The sequence below is a fragment of the Nyctibius grandis genome, chromosome 27 (assembly GCF_013368605.1).
Source record: "Nyctibius grandis isolate bNycGra1 chromosome 27, bNycGra1.pri, whole genome shotgun sequence".
Taxonomy (NCBI): Eukaryota; Metazoa; Chordata; class Aves; order Nyctibiiformes; family Nyctibiidae; genus Nyctibius; species Nyctibius grandis.
Window position 1 is genome coordinate 4,903,839 of NC_090684.1, and position 17,070 is coordinate 4,920,908.

Below are 17,070 nucleotides of genomic sequence, written 5' to 3' on the forward strand. Positions count from 1 at the left end.
CAACTCTCCCCAAAAATCCTCCCCTCCAGAAATCCTGCAGCCAGGAATGGCTCGGGAGTGGTTGTTTTGGGGCGGTTTCCTTGAGAAGGAGCTGATGGGATGGGGGGGATGCAGCCCCCCGGCCTCCGTAGGGTGTATTTGTATTTTTGTCCTGCATTGCTTCCTCGGGGTGGGGAAAAAAACCCAAACAAATTAAAAAAAAAAAAGGCAATATAATCCCAAGCCATCCCAGAAGGGTGGGATGCAGCGGGGAGCCCTTGGGCTGGCAGGATCAGGACTCTGGGTGCTGCCCAAGGGAGCTCCCAGCTCGACCAAGGGGAAGAAAAGAATTAAATAGAAAATAAAAAATACATAAAAAAACCCCACTGCGCTTCACTTCCCCCATCAATAACATTTTAATTTTCCGACCTGACAAGCCAAGATCTATCACCAGGCGCAGTCGGGAGCGGCTTGAGCCGGCACCTTATTAGCGCCGCCGAGCTTTGCGATGTGCCCGTCATAAATTACCTCCTACTCTCTGCTGACGGCGGGGTTCGGTTCTGGGGGGGTCCTCGCAGGGGAGCGGGGCTGGGCATCGCTTTTAACACCTCTCTGCAGCGTGGGGATGGGGTGGGGGTCCTGACCTCCCCTCGGTGCCATTTGCACCAGCCCAGTGTGGCTCTTCTTGCTGCAAGTAGTGGGCTCCAGCCCATGTCTCTGTGTCCCCGTGTCCCCATGTCTCTGTGTCCCCATGTCCCCGTGTCCCCATGTCCCTGCATCCCCCAGGGCAGCTGTGGTCCAGCTGTGAGAGGATGCTCTGGTAGGGGAGGGTGTGCAGGGGCGCTGCCATTAAAACATGGCTTGAATTTCATTTTGCTGTGCCAAATCCTGAGTGGTGTCGCGTGGAAACACAAATCAGCCACGCTCAGAGGAGAAAGGTGGAGAAAAGGGAGGGGAAAAAAACACGGGAGCGGTTTTGGGGTGCGCCCCAACGGGGCCTGACGCGCAGCGAGGCCTTTTGGCCCCGCGGAGCCGCCGTCCCCGCGCGTCACGTGGGTGACGCCGCTGCCAGGAGCGGCCGGTAAGGGCGGAAGTGGAAGGGGGGTGGTGGTGCGGGCCCGGCGGCATGGAGGGGACGCTGGAGCAGCACCTGGAGGACACGTACGGGCCGGGGGGGGGGACACGGGGGACAGGGGGAGGGCTGGCCGTGCCCCGGCGGGGCCGCGGTGGCGGGGGTGAGGGGGGAGTCGGGCCTAGGCCGGCCCGAGGCCTGGCGCGGGGCCGCCCGGCGCTGACCGCCGCTGTCTCTCCCCCCCGCAGCATGAAGAGCCCGGCCGTGGTGGGTGTCCTCTGCACCGACTCGCAGGGCCTCAACCTGGGCTGTAAGTAACCGAGCACCGCCGGGACCGGGGGCACCGGGGCCTACCCCAGCGTGGAGCCCGGCCTGGGGGGCACCGGGCCCTGCCCCAGGCTCTGTAAGGACTCTGGGGGCACCGGGCACCGGGCCCTGCCCTCCCCGTTTGGGGGCACTGGTGTGCAGGGGCCTCCCACACACTCTGGGGGCACCAGGCCCTGCCCTACTGTAGGCTTCACCCCTCCCTGACTCCCCTTTCAGGTGTCCCCGGGGTCCCCTTCTGGCACTCACCTGCACCATGGTCCCCAGCTTCCCACACACAGAGGAGGAAACCAGAGCCAGCTCTTCTTGCCACTTAAACTCAGGGTTTTTGGTGGTTTGAGGGCAACAATTAGGGGAGAAGCTGCGTCAGCCCACGGGGGAAACACGGGGGCCCAAGCAGGAGCAGCCCCCCTTGGCCCCAGGGAGAGGCTACTTCACACAAAGCACCATCACAACACATGTGGCTTCAGCCACCATCTCCCACCTCTCGCAGGCCGAGGAACCCTCTCCGATGAGCACGCCGGCATCATCTCCGTCCTTGCCCAGCAGGCAGCCAAGCTCACCTCCGACCCGACCGATACGCCCGTGGTGTGCCTGGAGTCAGACAGCGGGTGAGTTTCCAGCCACTTTTCTCCCTGCTCACCTTTCCCCCCAGCCCTGGTGGGACCCTCCGCCAGGTCAGATCCCTAGAGCAGCTCTCCTCATCTTGAGCTACACGGGCATCTGTGGAGGAAACCCCATCTCTGAAGCCATTGCGGGGAAGGTAGGCACTGCCCTAGGCATGAGAATTCGTTAGATTAATGGGACCTCAAGAAGCAGGAATTGTAAAAGCAGGAGGAAACCTTTCAGGGGGTGGTGGCTACTGCAGCTCTGCACTTCTTCCACACTCGGGATCCCCACAGATAACAAAGCCCACACCATAGCCCGTCAGTATGGCAGGCAAAGACTTCTCCAGCACTGCTCATGGGAGCGGGCAGAAGAGATGCAGCAACCACCGGGTCTAGCGCAGAGCTGGGCATTGCTGCAGCCACTGAATGATACCCCTGTCCAGTTGCCCACCCACATCGGCTCCTCCTCGTCACAGCTGCCTTCTCAACTGCCTCAGCACTTTTCTTGTTCTAGGAATATCATGATCCAGAAGCACGACAGCATCACTGTAGCAGTGCACAAGCTGGCATCCTGACCCTCAGGCACCTGCGCAGCGCTCCGCTCCCTCCTCCGGCCCAGCTCCTCCTCACTCGACAACCACTCTCCTCTGCTGCTCCAGCGCAGAACGTGCTTGTAGTACCAAACCTGGGCTGAAGGTTTTCCCTCTCCACTTAACAGCTCCCGTGCAGCTATCAGGGCCTCCAACTCACATTTTAGCACTTGTGCTGCTGAGGATGAAACGTGGGTCACTGACCAAGCTCATGTAATGATCAGATACTACGAGGTGTATGTGTGTGTGTGTGGCCTTACTTGTTGGAGAAATCAATAAATGACCTGCAAAAACACACCTTTGCTTCTCTTTGCTCCTGCTATGAAAACCCTTGCCGGTTGGTTTGCCTTGTTTCCAAACCAAGTGAGGTCACTTCTCCCAGTCCCTTCTTCATTAGCATTTCTCTAAAGAGGAATAGTGCACAAAGACTTGAATTAATGGAGGCTCCTCCAGTGGAAAAGATACAAACACTTCCTGAGGAATTTCTCCTAGGAAATGTTTAGCCTCCTCTAGTTAAACATTCTGTGCCAGAGTTACTTGCTTACTACGCCTTGGATTAAAGTTCAAACCTAAACGTGCTGGCCCTGCCTGTGCTGCCTGGGCCCTGGGTGAACTGTAAATGGATGTTGACAACATCCTCGCAAATCCAGGCCTCCCTTTTCCTTACAGATTGGAGCATTTGAAATGGTGCAGGGAAACAAGCCTGCGGAAAGGCTTTCCCCTTGAAAATCTGCTGTACTCTTTACTTCCTATGTGTAAGGGGGGGTGAAAAAAGAGCTGGCCCGCAGCTGTCCGCACGTAAAGCTCTGTGCAGCAGAGCGCGAGCTAACAAAGTGGGCTGGGTCAGAGATAAAACGACATTCACGCTGCTTTGACTTTACTACTAGGAGCAGCTCTGTCAGCAACACTCACAGTCTCACAGTTGTTGCTGCGTATGAAACACGCAGTGGGGACGAGCCTGCGCTGTGCGGCTGGGCTCCGCGCGCCTGCCGAGGTCAGTGTTAATTCTACGTGACGACCCGGCCCCGGCAGCAGGAGTTGGTGTGTCCAACCTCTGCGGCGGTGTGGAGGGGTCCCTCTCCCCTCTCCCTGGCGGCCCACGTTGCTGGGAGCAGCTCAAGCCGGAGTGTTTCCTCCCGGACATCCGACAGCTCCCAGTACAGCTGCTGCACCAGATGCTGCTGCCGCTGCCAGCACGCCCGGCCCCCCTGTCCTTCAAGCCCTTAAACCCTACTCACTGCAAAACCCACTCCACTTAAATAAAAGCTTAATGCACATATGACAAGCCCTGCTATAGGGAAAGCTCCTCCGTAGGCTCGATATACCTCTGTCCTGGGCTCCTACAGCAAGACAGAGCATTGCCTCCTCTGCCAAGGGAGGGGAGCAGAGATCGGTATCACGAGCCTACAATTTTATCTGCCCTCAGGAACGCCGATTGGGGTGACAGGTCAACCGAACCGGGGGCAGGAAGCGTGAGGGCTCTGTTTACCCGGGAGTTTGTACATATTTACAATAGAGGCACGGAGCCAACTCAAATCCCGCTCGACTACCAGCTCTGTGGCGGCACGGCTGCTCCGCTCCAGCTGCTGAGCATTTTAGCTGGAAAAACCTAACGATTTCCAGAGTATCCTCTCAAGTGACGCATTTTCCTGGGCTGGGGGCCGTGCAGCAGAGACAGGACAGGCAGGGATGGGGCTCTGCCCCCCTGCAGCCACCAGCAGCCCCGGGGTTGGCTTCAGTCCCCCATGTCTATGTCTGGCAAGACCCAGGGCTTTGCCTGGAGCTATAATCCTTGCAGCCTTCCCCTCCTCTTTCGTCCCAACAGGATTTCTGCTCCGAAAGCCCCGGGTTTCCTGCTCCAGGCTGGGGAAGGGGAGGGACTCCTGGCCTTGGGGCCCCGCAGCTGGGCTCTGCCTCCGGGGAGGAGGAGGAGGAGGAGGATGGGCTCTGTCCACCCAGCCCCAGCGTTCGCCAGGCTCCATGTCCCGCTGCGGGGCTCGTCGGGAAGGATGGACACCGCAAATGAAGGGCCAGATTTTGGGGTGCCACGTCAGGAAGGGGGGATTTAGTCTCTGGAGCAAATGAAGAGACGATTCCTCTTTGCAATCGACTGTTTGGGGGAGGATTTTCCAGCATGCAGCAGCAAGGCGGTAAGGAAAAACTTCAGGTTCATCAGCCTCGACTGCTCTAGGGTCCAGCTGCTCACTCAGGCAGGGTCCTGCCGCTGCCAGAGGTGCGGGATGGGCGAGGGGAGGGAAGGGGGATGAGCAGAGAAGGATGGGGAAGGGAGAGCTTCCCACGAGAGCTCAGAGATGGACACAGACAGACGGTGACCCTCTGACTTCTGGCACAAACCCACCAAACTATCCGCTCTAAAGCGGCGGTAAGGTGCTTGTCACTTAAAATCCCTTCAAGCTTAAAGGGTTACAGTAATTTGGTGGGAAAAAGAAATGATATTAACCCATTTGCAGGCAGTGAGAAAGTGCAATTTAACATCTGTTGGCAAAAAGGTTGGTAAAAGCTTCACCCACCCTCAAAACCTTTTGCAAGCTGAATGCGAAACGCTGGTGCCTACCTCGTTAACAGCAGAGGAGAAAAGGGTTCAAAGGCAGCTGATGCTTCCACATGAGAAGTTTTTGCAGGTAAATTGAAACAGCAATTGAGCGAGGTGTTAACGTGTCCTGAAATTCTCATTTCCAGGGGAAAGGAAAGAGGAAGAGCTGGAGGCTCTGGCAGCCGGGAAGAGCCCAGGCGCCAAAGCCACGGACGGAGGGTGGGCATGGGGAGTGGTGTTTCACTTCTTCCTGGTAAGCAGAGAACAAATTCACCCAAACCCTCCTGAAGCTGGGGCAGCTAGAAAGTCCCGAGGCTCACTCACGCAGAGCAGAGGACAGGCCAGGCTGACCCCACCGAGCTAAGGGCAAAACTCAGCCGTGCTTTGCTACACCGAGTGCCATCACCTGTTTCACCACAGGCTGAGCAGACACACACACACCTTCCCCTATGAGATGCCACTTGAAAACATCTCAGTGGATGGAAATTAAGGTGCCCAAGCTGCAGCCCGGGGCCAGAAGGCAGCTTGCGACGCTAAGATGACTTTTCCCTACTCAGACACACCATCGCTGGGGTGTCAAATCCCAAAGGGGTGTCTTGGACCTTCGCTAAGGGCAAAGTCCCATCTTGGGGCAGTGAAGGATTGGAGCAGAGGTGGGTCCCCAGGGACCGAGTGCAGGAGCAGCACAGGGCGCAGGCAGCACCCACACGCTCGGTTACGCTCTCCTGGGAGGACCGGGCGTCACACCACCACTTAAAGGCACTAATTCTCCGTGCTATGGGCTTTAACACCATCTTCCCATCAGTGATGAAGACGCCGCCATCCCCCAGCAGGAAAGCTGGGAAGCGCAGGAAAGCTTTCCCCGCTTCCACACCATCCAAAGTAACTCGCTGCCAATCATTAACCATGAGAAGAGAGGGAGTTAAAATTAAGGACACAAACCGTCCTTTGGCCCCCTGGCAGGGCAAGCCTGGGAAACCGCAGTGGCTGATGTCCATCCCCGCTCTGCTCAACACCTCATCAACTGCTAGGGACCTTTCAGAGCGCTCAGACCCCTTTAGATTATTTTTTTAGTATTAAAAAAATAACTTACAGAGAAAAAAATACCTACAAGAGTCAGGCTCTAGTGTTATTTTGTTCCTTTTCTTTGGCAAAGCTGGTTTGCACAGAAGGTTTTTTGAGAATCTGTTAATAAACCGCAGCGCAGCCACCACCAATCCACCCTGCTGATGAGTCCCCAACACATGCTACACCAGTTAATGTGTCCCAGTTTGTTTCTCCCCAAACACAACAAATTATCCACACAAGAAAAGCAGAAGGAAAAGCTTTTCCCCTCCCACCTGACCCCTTTGGCATCTCACCTCCATCTGCTTCCAATCCAGGTCAACGTACTTGTCATTGGGATGCTCAAGACCTTTGGGATCTTCTTCGTGGCTTTCCAAGAGGAGGTGGGGGGTTCCTCCGAGCGAGTCAGCTGGATCGGCTCCATCATGTCCTCCCTGCGCTTCTTAGGCGGTGAGCTGGCATCCCACGTTCAGAGCAAAGCCTCACCCGTAACACCAACATCGTTGCCTCCAAACAAACCAGCTGCTGAATAACTCACGGCCGCCGAGCGCGGTGTGTGTCAGGAGCAGGCTCAGGGCATCTGAAAGTTTGGGCTTTGACTCCTGCCCCGTCCCCCGCGCTCCCAGGGTACGAGGCGAGGTCTCTTGGCCGCTCTCCTGAGTATTAACCCATCCCGAATTTCTCGTGCACCCCTCTCCCTCCCAGGGTGGCACAGGGGCCACTTGCCAGGCCACCAGATCCAATGTCCCCAGTACAAGCCTGACAAAGCATCATTTGGCATCTTCAGCCTGTGACTTCTCCCTCCTTTCCCTTCCAGCCCCGCTCGTGGCCGTGGTCTGCAGGAGGCTGGGCGAGCGGCCGACCTCCATCATCGGGGCCGGCTTGGTGGGAGGGGGCTGCCTGCTGAGCACGCAGGCCACCAGCGTCCCCTTCCTCTGCGTCTCCATGGGACTTCTCCTGGGTGAGCTAGACAACAAGCTTGGGGTGGCATGACTTCGAACCCCCAAAGCTCACACTATGAAGCCATCACTTTTTGGGCATCAACAACTTCTTTCTCCCCTTCCCGCAGGGATGGGGTTCGCCTGCCTGTACCAGGCGGCTGCGGTGATGACGGCCAAGCGCTGCAGGACACGGTTGGCTTTCTCCAACGCCATCGCCCGCTCCGGGATGGGGCTGACGTTTCTAATTGCGCCGTTCACTCAACTTCTCATCGATTATTACGGCTGGCAAGGTGAGCACATCTCCTGTTTATCCACATTCATCAGCACTGAGAGGGTATTTGAGGACATCTGGGCAGGATAAGAGGATCTTTTTAAAAATTAAAATTGGATGCACCGAGGAACAACTCTGCCTCTTCTAGGATAGTTTGGGGACATCTGGTTAATGATTAAACACTTAATCAGTCATTAAAGTTAAGTCAGAACCAAAACAGAGACCTCAGAAACCAAAACCAAAACTGAAAATCCCTACTTTTCCACACTTTCTCAGGCCATCTTGGCGGTCCATCACATGTAATGGGCTTCTAATGAGCGAAAACGAAACAAACTCCCAAATCCCAGAGGCAGCTCTGGATTTGTTGCGTGCATCACAGCAAAAGGGACTTCCAGCTAGAAAAACAGGAACAAAAGCTCCTGTCAGATGCCTCCTCCTTATGCCAGACCTTCCTCCGTGTTCAATACAAACTACACCCTGTTCTAGGAAGATCATTTCCTACTGCTCCTCCTTTCCCATGCCAAGAAAAAAGCATCTTCTGTCTTCCCTCAGGTACTCTCCTGATTTTTGGAGGCATCATGTTAAACCTTGTGCCTTCCAGCATGCTGCTGCGCCCCGTCAGCACCCGGCCACCTCAACGCTCCTCTCCTCAAAACCAAGACCGTGGGTCTTCAATGGTAAAGAAGGATTCAGAAACCCTTGATAGATGCTTAGATGAAACCACTCGCAGGGACATACAGCTTCCTGGCGCACAGGACCTTCCCACCACGGAGGGACTCACGATGTCGCACGGCAGAGACATCTCTGCTCCAGTAAATACGTTGGCTTTGGAAAGGCTTGAGAAACCCCCCATGGACAGCTGCTCACCAGAAATAGCCACCGAGGCCAAGCGAAGCTACAAATCCCTTCCACCAACCGAGAAAGAAAATTCGCAGCCTCTCCTCGACTTCTCCCCACTGAAGGATCCCATCTTCTGCATTTTCACGTGGTCTTTTTTGTTCAGCCACTTGGCCTACTTCGTGCCCATCTTCCACCTGGTAGCAAGAGCCAGGACGCTGGGCATCAGCAGCATGGATGCCTCTTACCTCATTTCAGTGGCCGGTAGGCAAAAGAATCTTTTAAATTCATTTGTAATTACAATGATACCAAAATAGGAAAGAAAAGCAACACAAATCTTGCCTAGAAGTAGTTCCAAATATGTCCTAGAAAAAATCTTCTCGGAAGAGCTTTAGCTCACAGTCCTTACCCCCCTTCTGTATATATAGCATTGCCTTCTGTATGTGTACGAAGTCGCTCTCACATGGTGGGTGGTTCTCTCAAGCTAAGCTAGATGATCCCCCATCCTCACCACACCGAACAAACGCGCGTTCCCAATGACATAGGTGCTATCTGTCCTCCCAAAGCCTTCCCACCACAGCCCCTGCTTTGCTTAAATCCACAAGCCACAGGAATCCAGAGTCGCTCAGCATTCAAAGACCTCAAGTTTGACCCAGGAATGTGTGTGCAGAGAGAGATCACAGAATCACAGAATCACGGAATCAACCAGGTTGGAAGAGCCCTCTGGGATCATCAAGTCCAACCATTGCCCTGACACCACCATGGCAACTAGACCAGGGCACTAAGTGCCATGTCCAGTCTTTTCTTAAACCCCTCCAGAGATGGTGACTCCACCACCTCCCTGGGCAGCCCCTTCCAATGGCTAATGACCCTTGCTGAGAAGAAATGCTTCCTAATGTCCAACCTGAACCTCCCCTGGCCAAGCTTGAGGCTGTGTCCTCTTGTCCTATCATTAGTTCAATATTTTTCATAAAATACTAATAAAAAAAATTTATTATTTTTCATAAAATACTAATAAATTAAAAAAAACCTGCACATTAACTTAGATCTAGCTATTTGGATTTGGCACATTCACCTCCAAGGGGGGAAAAAAAACAGCCCACAACCCCCCAAAACCAAAACCATGCCTGATTATAAGCAGGGATTAACGTTAAAGTAGCATCGAGTTAAGAAAGCGGCTCCAACCTCAGTCAGCATAAAATATTTTATTGTACAAAAATAAATTTTACTTCCACACTGCTGTATGATATTTAGAAAGGACGTACGCTGTCAAGGCAGCTCAGAGGAGAATGCAGCAATTAATGTGACATTTTGAATTAAGAGTAGGAGGGACACGGGTCAGCACGATATTAGCTGACAGCGAGCGCTCCTCTGATCTTCAGGTCATAAAAACATCGAGAAATGTAAAAAACAAGTATCAAAAGTTTGCTGAGCCTTTAAAAAAACGCTGGGCTTCTGTCCTTCTTTGCTGCTTTATAAAAATTAAAACCTCATAAGCATATTTCTTCTTAATATTCTGCTTTTTCTCTCTCTTGAAAAAGAGATCAAACAGCAAGTTCATCTTTTCTATTTCTACTGAAGGGCATTTCTGCTGAGGGCACAACCCTTAATGGGATTTCTGCAGAGCACTTTGGGGCACCCACAGGCACTTGGCAATAGCAGGCACCAAGGTAACAAAAAAAAAAATAAAACCAAACCCATGAATTTTACAACAGCCTAAAAACGCTTTCCTGTAACTTCCTGGCATTTCAGCCCTTTGTGGGCACGTTCTTACAGCGAGCGGCAGGTGGAATCGGGATGCGTTTCAGAGCAGTGTAGTGCAAAATGGGGATAAAAAATGGAAAATGGAAAAACAAATATAAAAAACAAATATAAAACAAAAAGAAAAAATGAAAAATAAAAAAATAAAAAAGAAAAATAAAAAAATAAAAAAGAAAAAGAGAAAACTAACAAGAGAAAACTAACAAGAGAAAACTAACAAGAGAAAACTAACAAGAGAAAACTAACAAGAGAAAACTAACAAGAGAAAACTAACAAGAGAAAACTAACAAGAGAAAACTAACAAGAGAAAACTAACAAGAGAAAACTAACAAGAGAAAACTAACAAGAGAAAACTAACAAGAGAAAACTAACAAGAGAAAACTAACAAAAGGAAAACTAAAAAAATGAAAAATAAAAAATAAAAAATAAAAAATAAAAAATAAAAAAGTCATCTTTGAGGCTCCAGTGAACTCTTCTTCCCCCCAGGCATCACAGAGACGGTCAGCCAGCTGCTCTCGGGCTGGGTTGCCGACCAGAACTGGACCAAGAAGTATCACTACCACGTGGCTTACCTCGTCCTCGGCGGCATCACTAACCTCCTCTGTCCTCTGGCCACCACCTTCCCGTTACTCATGACCTACGCGGTGGCCTTTGCTGTTTTCTGCGGTGGGTTCATGGCTCTGGTCCTCCCTGTGCTGGTGAGTAGGAAATTTCATTAAAAAAAAAAATAGTATGTGGCATTTCCAACAGGATTCCAGAATTATCCCTTTGGTAAAGCTGAAGTAGCCTGGGCTGGTGCAGACCTGCACGAGAGGGCTCTGCCCTCCAGCCTTCCCAGTCTGAGCCACTGGAGAGCTCCAAATCTCCTCTCCAACTTACTGGTATCCACAGCCCAGATGCACCAGAAGCACTAGGAGTTTATCACTCATTTTTAGTGACCTGGCTCTGCTAATTGCTTTCCACACCCTCCTTTCTGAAGGAAGCTGCTCCAGCTCACAGGAATTAAGATTAATCCATTTATTTCCTATCTCACTAAGGCTCACACAGAGGGTTGTGTGTATCTGCTCCTGACCCCAGAATTATCTAGAACACGCACAGATCACTTACGGCAGGAGAGGAAACTCCCCAGGGAAAAAACAACAAAAAAAAAACCCCAAAAAACCCCAATCTCTTTGCATTCACATGAACTCAATTGATAATTATCCATTTTGCTTTATGAACAGGTAGATCTAGTGGGTGTGCAAAAACTCCACAGCTACTTGGGGTTTGCTGCCTTCTTCGCTGGGATAGCAGCCATTGGCGGACCTCCTCTAGCAGGTAACTGCTGTATATAGCACCATATATATATATATGGTGGGTATAATATATATTATTATATATAATATATATACTATATATAATTATCCAGTGATAAAACATGCTGCTGGTTCACTCTCCTACCCGTATGCATCCAAGGATGGGTTTTCTGTCCAAGTGGGGAAAAACCCCACCCATATTTCAGAAATTTCTCTTTATACACAGGCAATATTTCACTCGTGAATTTGTAAAACCCAACGAGCAGTTTGGAAAAAAGCTGCCTGGAAAAAAAAAAAAAGAGGCTAAACCCCACGCATGCGTTTTAACCCTGACCACAGCGGGAGAGTAACAACCACGTTACCATGGATCTCACCCCCAACAGGGCATTCTAACACTGAACTGGGAACTGGGGGACTGGAGGGGAGACAAGGAGAGGAGGGTAAAGCAAGGACAGGCTCAGCAGCAGTCCCACCAAGCAGAGGCACTGAAACATAAGGAGAAGGCTTGGTAATCTCTTGTTTTGAAGAAGATTACGCAGCTCAGCCACGAGAGCTCCTGGGCCCAGAGATAAGGAGGATGAAAAGCCTTTCCCCTTCTCCCTCTGCCAGAAAACCAAGGCAGTTTTGAGTATCTGGCAGATTTCAAGCGCTTAGAAGCGTCTCCAGTCTTTGCTTATGTGCAAGGGACTTGTTCTGCTCCAAACATCGTGGCCAGGACAAAGCTTTTCCTTTCCCTGATGACGCTTTCGCCGTACCTCAGAATCACAGAATCAACCAGGCTGGAAGAGCCCTCTGGGATCATCGAGTCCAACCATTGCCCTGACACCACCGTGTCAACTAGACCATGGCCCTAAGTGCCATGTCCAGTCTTTTCTTGAACGCCTCCAGAGATGGTGACTCCACCACCTCCCTGGGCAGCCCATTCCAATGGCTAATGACCCTTGCTGAGAAGAAATGCTTCCTAATGTCCAACCTGAACCTCCCCTGGCGAAGCTTGAGGCTGTGTCCTCTTGTCCTAGCGCTGGTTGCCCGGGAGAAGAGGCCGACTCCCACTTCACTACAACCTCCCTTCAGGTAGTTGTTGACTGGATCTGAGCTCTTCCGAGGTCCCTGCGATGGAAACAAACTAGAAAAAGCTGCAAGGTCAAATATCAGCGTGAAGGGTGTCCCGTCCCTCACTGAGCAAACGTGTCCTGAATCAAACCTGGCAACTTGTTCTTCATTTATTGCTGCCGTCCCTTGGCTACCAGCTGCCCCTTAGCTCCCAGCTGCCCCATGCCCGCAGAGGCACTTTGCTCGAAGCTGCCAAGGATTTGGTAAACGCCAGCTCCGTGCAAAGTTTTAGCAACGCTGCTGTGAAAAAAAAATTGATTTCCCTAATCAATATTTCTAGGTCGGCAAAACTCTGCATACAGATGCAATTTCGAGCAGCTAAAGCGTTGCACTGACAGCGTGCTTTACACTGTCACGGTGACACATCACCTCTATCAGATAAGATCCCTTCTGCTGATACAAGACGTATGCCCACCAGAAAGCAATCCCTGCACAACCATCGCAGTAAATTCTCCGACACAGTAACATACAGGATGAAAAAAAGCTGAATAATTTGGCTCTCTCTTATCCATGCATCATACGTGCTAAGATAGCGGTTACGCTTTCATCCGCTCCCAATATATTTTTGCTAATGGGAAGCCTTTTGCTCTTCTGAAAGTGCTACCTACTCACCGCGGGAACACGTCTGGATTTTGCAAAGCAAGCGGGTTCCCTGCAAAAAGCCTTCCCCAGAAATCACTCTTCTTAATACTGGTGGGATAAATAAAGGCCAAAGAAAGCCAAGAAGCAGAACACTCGCTGATCCATCTCACCGTAGGCAGAGCGAGGAGGGAAACAACTCAGAGTTCAGGATCGAGGTTTGTGATCCAAGATAAATTCTGCAATTTTCTCTTCCAATACAGCTCTATCAAGCATGAAAACTGAATATAACCAGCAGCTGCTGATTAAGTGTCTAAAAGCATCTGCTCCTTGCAGACCAGGATTTAAATGCTATGTGAGACCCTGGGGTTTAGTGCCTCTGACTGCTGCTGACCTCCCTAAAACCTTGACTTTAGAATCACAATTTTGTAAAACTCAAGTATTTTTAATGCAGCGAAACCCAAGGCACAACAAGAACCACAAAGGTTAAAAATGCTTATTTTGCCTACTAGACCAAAGCCTAATCACAATGCAATGAAAAGGTGACTTACCTGCAAATCTGGTTAACTAAAAGCCCCTAAATCCGGAGGCAGCCGGCCCGACCGAAAGCCCAGGGTGAAAAGTTTGAGGGTTCCTTCCTAGCTCCAGCACTGCTGAATGCTCCTGCCATGCTGAAAAAAAAAAAACAACACAAAATCAAACCAGAACAAACATTATTTTGGCAAGTTGCGAGCGAGCCAAGGAGAGAAGAGCACATTTTATTTCCATAAACAGCACAAATCAGTAATTCAAGCTGCAAAAGAAAGAAAACAAACCACGTAACCCAACATTACGAAACAGATTCCAGCAACTGGCACACAAAAATTCCAGCCCCAGCACGTTTGGGTGGACAGGGGGGAGCGGATGGAGTCGTTTGAAAGCTGTGCTGGCACGTGCATTTAGATGCTTTCATCTGAATTTTACCTGCACTTCACACTGGGTGTTGCTACTTAGGATGTAAGGAATAAACCACATTTCTGCACAAATTCAACAGCCTGCTCACAGCCTGCAGCGTGAGTATGTGCCATGGATGTTTAGTTTGGACCATTTAGGTGCCAGGGATTTACTGGCATTGCTTACAAAACTGCTGCTTTGCTGGAGTTTGCACACCATGAGCTTTTAATTTGGCTTTCTGCAGCAGGAATGATTTTTTTTTGGATGGGGAGCGGGGGCACAGACACTGTAGGTGATTTAAAAGGCTGGGGCGTCACGCAGTGGAAGGTGATCGCTGTGCTGCTGGCGAGGAGGCAATGCTGGTCTTTCAGTGCCAAGTAGAGCTTATAGAAAAAACAAGAAAATTAAAAAAATATCCTGAAGGATATTTAAAAAAAAAATTGAAATAAAGAAATCCACAACTGGAGCACTCTGTCCTGTACAACTTACAAACAACGACGTCAGCAGCCCTTCTCCTGTCCAAATCCCACAGACTTTCACACAGCAAAACCAGATCCCACCTCGGAGAATAAACCACTCTGCAAAAACACGAGGGTCACAGGAGAGCCACCCACGTCACCAAGCCCAGCGCCACGGGATCCTCCTTTCTGACAGCCAGCTCCGTCTGCCACGGCTCACACGATATCCCTGAGAAAAAAAACAGAGCTGAAACTCCCCCTGAGAAAGGCACGAGCCAACAGAAACTGAAACCAGGGTAGAGCGAAAGCAGCCCGCAGCCTTTCCCCTGCTTTATAAAACCCTCCTGTGGCCACGTAAATCCACAGCACGGCAAACGTTGGCCCCTCTGCTTTGTCACAGACCCCCAGATTTCACCGGCACCGTCCCCGTCCCTACTCAGAGCCGCGGACTCACAGATACCAGCGGCAGCAACGCTCCTGCGCAACCGAGACCGGGGTCTCTGGGGACTTGATTATTTCCCTTCCTAACCAGAGCTGGTTTTAAGAATCCCAAATTTAGGCCAGATCTCCCATTTGTGTAAATCACACGAGTTCAGGGATGTCACCGGAGGAATTGCGTTTTACGCCAGCAGCAGATCTGGCTCAGCTGCTAACCCACCTCGGACGTCCAACCCTCCCAGGCCAGATTTGGGAGTATATTAAGGTTTTTATTACGTGCAGCAGCAACTCCCATTGCTTTATATATTTTAGATTCAAACAGAGGAATTACCCACCTTTAAAACGGTTCCCTAGACACGAGATGATATGCCATAACTAAACAAAACACTCTGAGGTCATTTTAAAAGGCGACCTGCCCCCTCGCAGATTCCTGAGTCTCTGTGGAATTTAAGTTTTCCTTTTAAGTGCTCGCAAAGCTACTTTTAAGCAAGTTCACTTCAAGCTCCTGGCCTGGGATCTCTCATATTAGACAGGTTGCATTGAAGTGGGTCTGCTCACAAGAAGGCAGGGCTGGAGAATCTGGAGTTTGCAGCCCAGATGTTGCAAACACATGCGAGTCATCTCTTTAATCCGATGGGATCTTCCATCTGCTGCAGCAGCTACTTTTGGCCCAGTTATTTAAACAGAGAAAAAAAAAAAAGTCAGGGATTAAATTCAATCAAATTAAAACCCATGTGCACTCCAAGGATGAGGAGAAGTGAGCTCTGGGAAGAACGACCTGCAAGTTTGCCTGTTCTACCAATGGTCGGTCCTAACTGTCCATGTAAATGCTGCCCAGCAGCAGGCACAGGAAGAGTTAAGATAATTTAAAGAAAATATCTGAGGAATTCTTCAATGAGAACACACATCCTTTGCCTCCCGCCCACCTCCCAAAATGATTTATTTTTTTTTTGGTGAGAAAAATCCAACAGCTTTAATAACAATCTTTTCTCCTGCAGGGTGGCTGTACGACTACACGCAGACCTACGCCTGCTCTTTCCTCTTTGCCGGAGCCTGTGCTCTCGTCTCACCTCTTTCTTTCTTCTTTGAGCCTTCGGCCCAAAAATGGAAGCTAAAAAAAGCCAACCTGAACAACGGCCCCAGGCTTGGCTGAAGCGATTCCGCGGTGGAAATTTTAAAGGACGGTCTTTGATTGCATCCACGATTGGAAAGCGATCGCCAGCAAAGACCTTCTGTTCCGGGAAATATAAAGAGCAGCAAAATTGCAAAGAGGCATTTTTAGATGACAGATTCACAGTTTGTATATCTAGATATTTCTCCTGCATGTGTGATTAAAGCCATATGAGAAATAAGTAGTGTAAAGAATTATTTGATGGGAAAAAATAAGGCCCACGGCCCGGCTGGATGCGGGCTTCACTTTGACTTTGCTCCTGAGCTGTGTCTTTGTGTCTCTCAGATGTAACCCCGCTGCGTTCAGTCCCACAGCTCCGTGTCCGAGCTCAGAGCCGCCCCTCCAGCTTCCCCAACCGCCGCGAGAGAGCAAAGCTGACTCACCTCTTGGGATGAGGCAGCCAAGGACCTCAAAAGTGCCAAAGCCCAGCAGGAGATTTTAGCTTGTTCTGTTCAGATACGAATAATCAGCTCCGGGGAGGGATGTAAAGACAAAGACAGTACAGAGAGATAAGGATTAAACTTCCACGAGGATACGGGGAACAGCCGCTCCACAAAACCCCCTTTCATCGAGAAGGACGCTGCGCTGCGGTCGCTCATCCTCCTGGGCACGGTGTTATTTGTCGCAGCGCAGAGGACCTGGAAGCAAAACCCATTTTAATTAAAGCCAGTACCACAATACAGCAAACTTAAAGATCGTGCCCATCCCTCACACTCCTCTCCCCCCTTCTCCCCACCCTCCCCATCATCATGGGAGTCAGTGGACATGCGAAGGCAGCTTCCAAGCCAGGCAGCAATGCTGAGCCTGTATTCAACCAGCACCCTATAGATTTAATTTGGATGGGCAAGATGTAACACAGATGCTTTGACTTTCTTTCCGGTAGCGAGGTTGCAATTTTTTGCATTATCACCAGATATTTGAAATTATTACGTGGATCTGGGACATCATAAAGGCTTTACACACAACCATCCCAGCCACTGGCATTATCCTTATTTTTCCCTCCTTTTTTTTTTTAATATTAAACCATCAAGAGAGTTGTTTCCCCTATAGAAACACTCCTTTAAACTGTCAAATAGGTTAT

The 17,070-nt window shown here is 50.6% G+C and overlaps 2 protein-coding genes across 3 annotated transcripts; both read left to right on the forward strand.

Annotated features, from left to right (window-relative positions):
• The first annotated feature begins 1,056 nt into the window (after positions 1 to 1,056).
• Positions 1,057 to 2,868, forward strand: LAMTOR5 (late endosomal/lysosomal adaptor, MAPK and MTOR activator 5). Its single transcript, XM_068419422.1, has 4 exons — positions 1,057 to 1,140; positions 1,300 to 1,361; positions 1,869 to 1,986; positions 2,498 to 2,868. The coding sequence occupies exons 1-4, from the start codon at positions 1,106 to 1,108 to the stop codon at positions 2,556 to 2,558; spliced, it is 276 nt and encodes a 91-aa protein (XP_068275523.1). The 5' UTR covers positions 1,057 to 1,105; the 3' UTR covers positions 2,559 to 2,868.
• Positions 2,869 to 4,537: 1,669 nt separating this feature from the next.
• SLC16A4 (solute carrier family 16 member 4) lies at positions 4,538 to 16,150 on the forward strand. Of its 2 annotated transcripts, XM_068419339.1 has the most exons (9): positions 4,538 to 4,723; positions 5,274 to 5,380; positions 6,510 to 6,642; positions 7,010 to 7,153; positions 7,262 to 7,423; positions 7,957 to 8,505; positions 10,489 to 10,700; positions 11,226 to 11,319; positions 15,817 to 16,150. In XM_068419339.1, the coding sequence occupies exons 1-9, from the start codon at positions 4,708 to 4,710 to the stop codon at positions 15,969 to 15,971; spliced, it is 1,572 nt and encodes a 523-aa protein (XP_068275440.1). In that variant the 5' UTR covers positions 4,538 to 4,707; the 3' UTR covers positions 15,972 to 16,150. The 2 variants fall into 2 exon arrangements, with proteins under 2 accessions (XP_068275440.1, XP_068275441.1); XM_068419340.1 differs by lacking the exon at positions 5,274 to 5,380.
• The last annotated feature ends 920 nt before the right edge of the window (positions 16,151 to 17,070 follow it).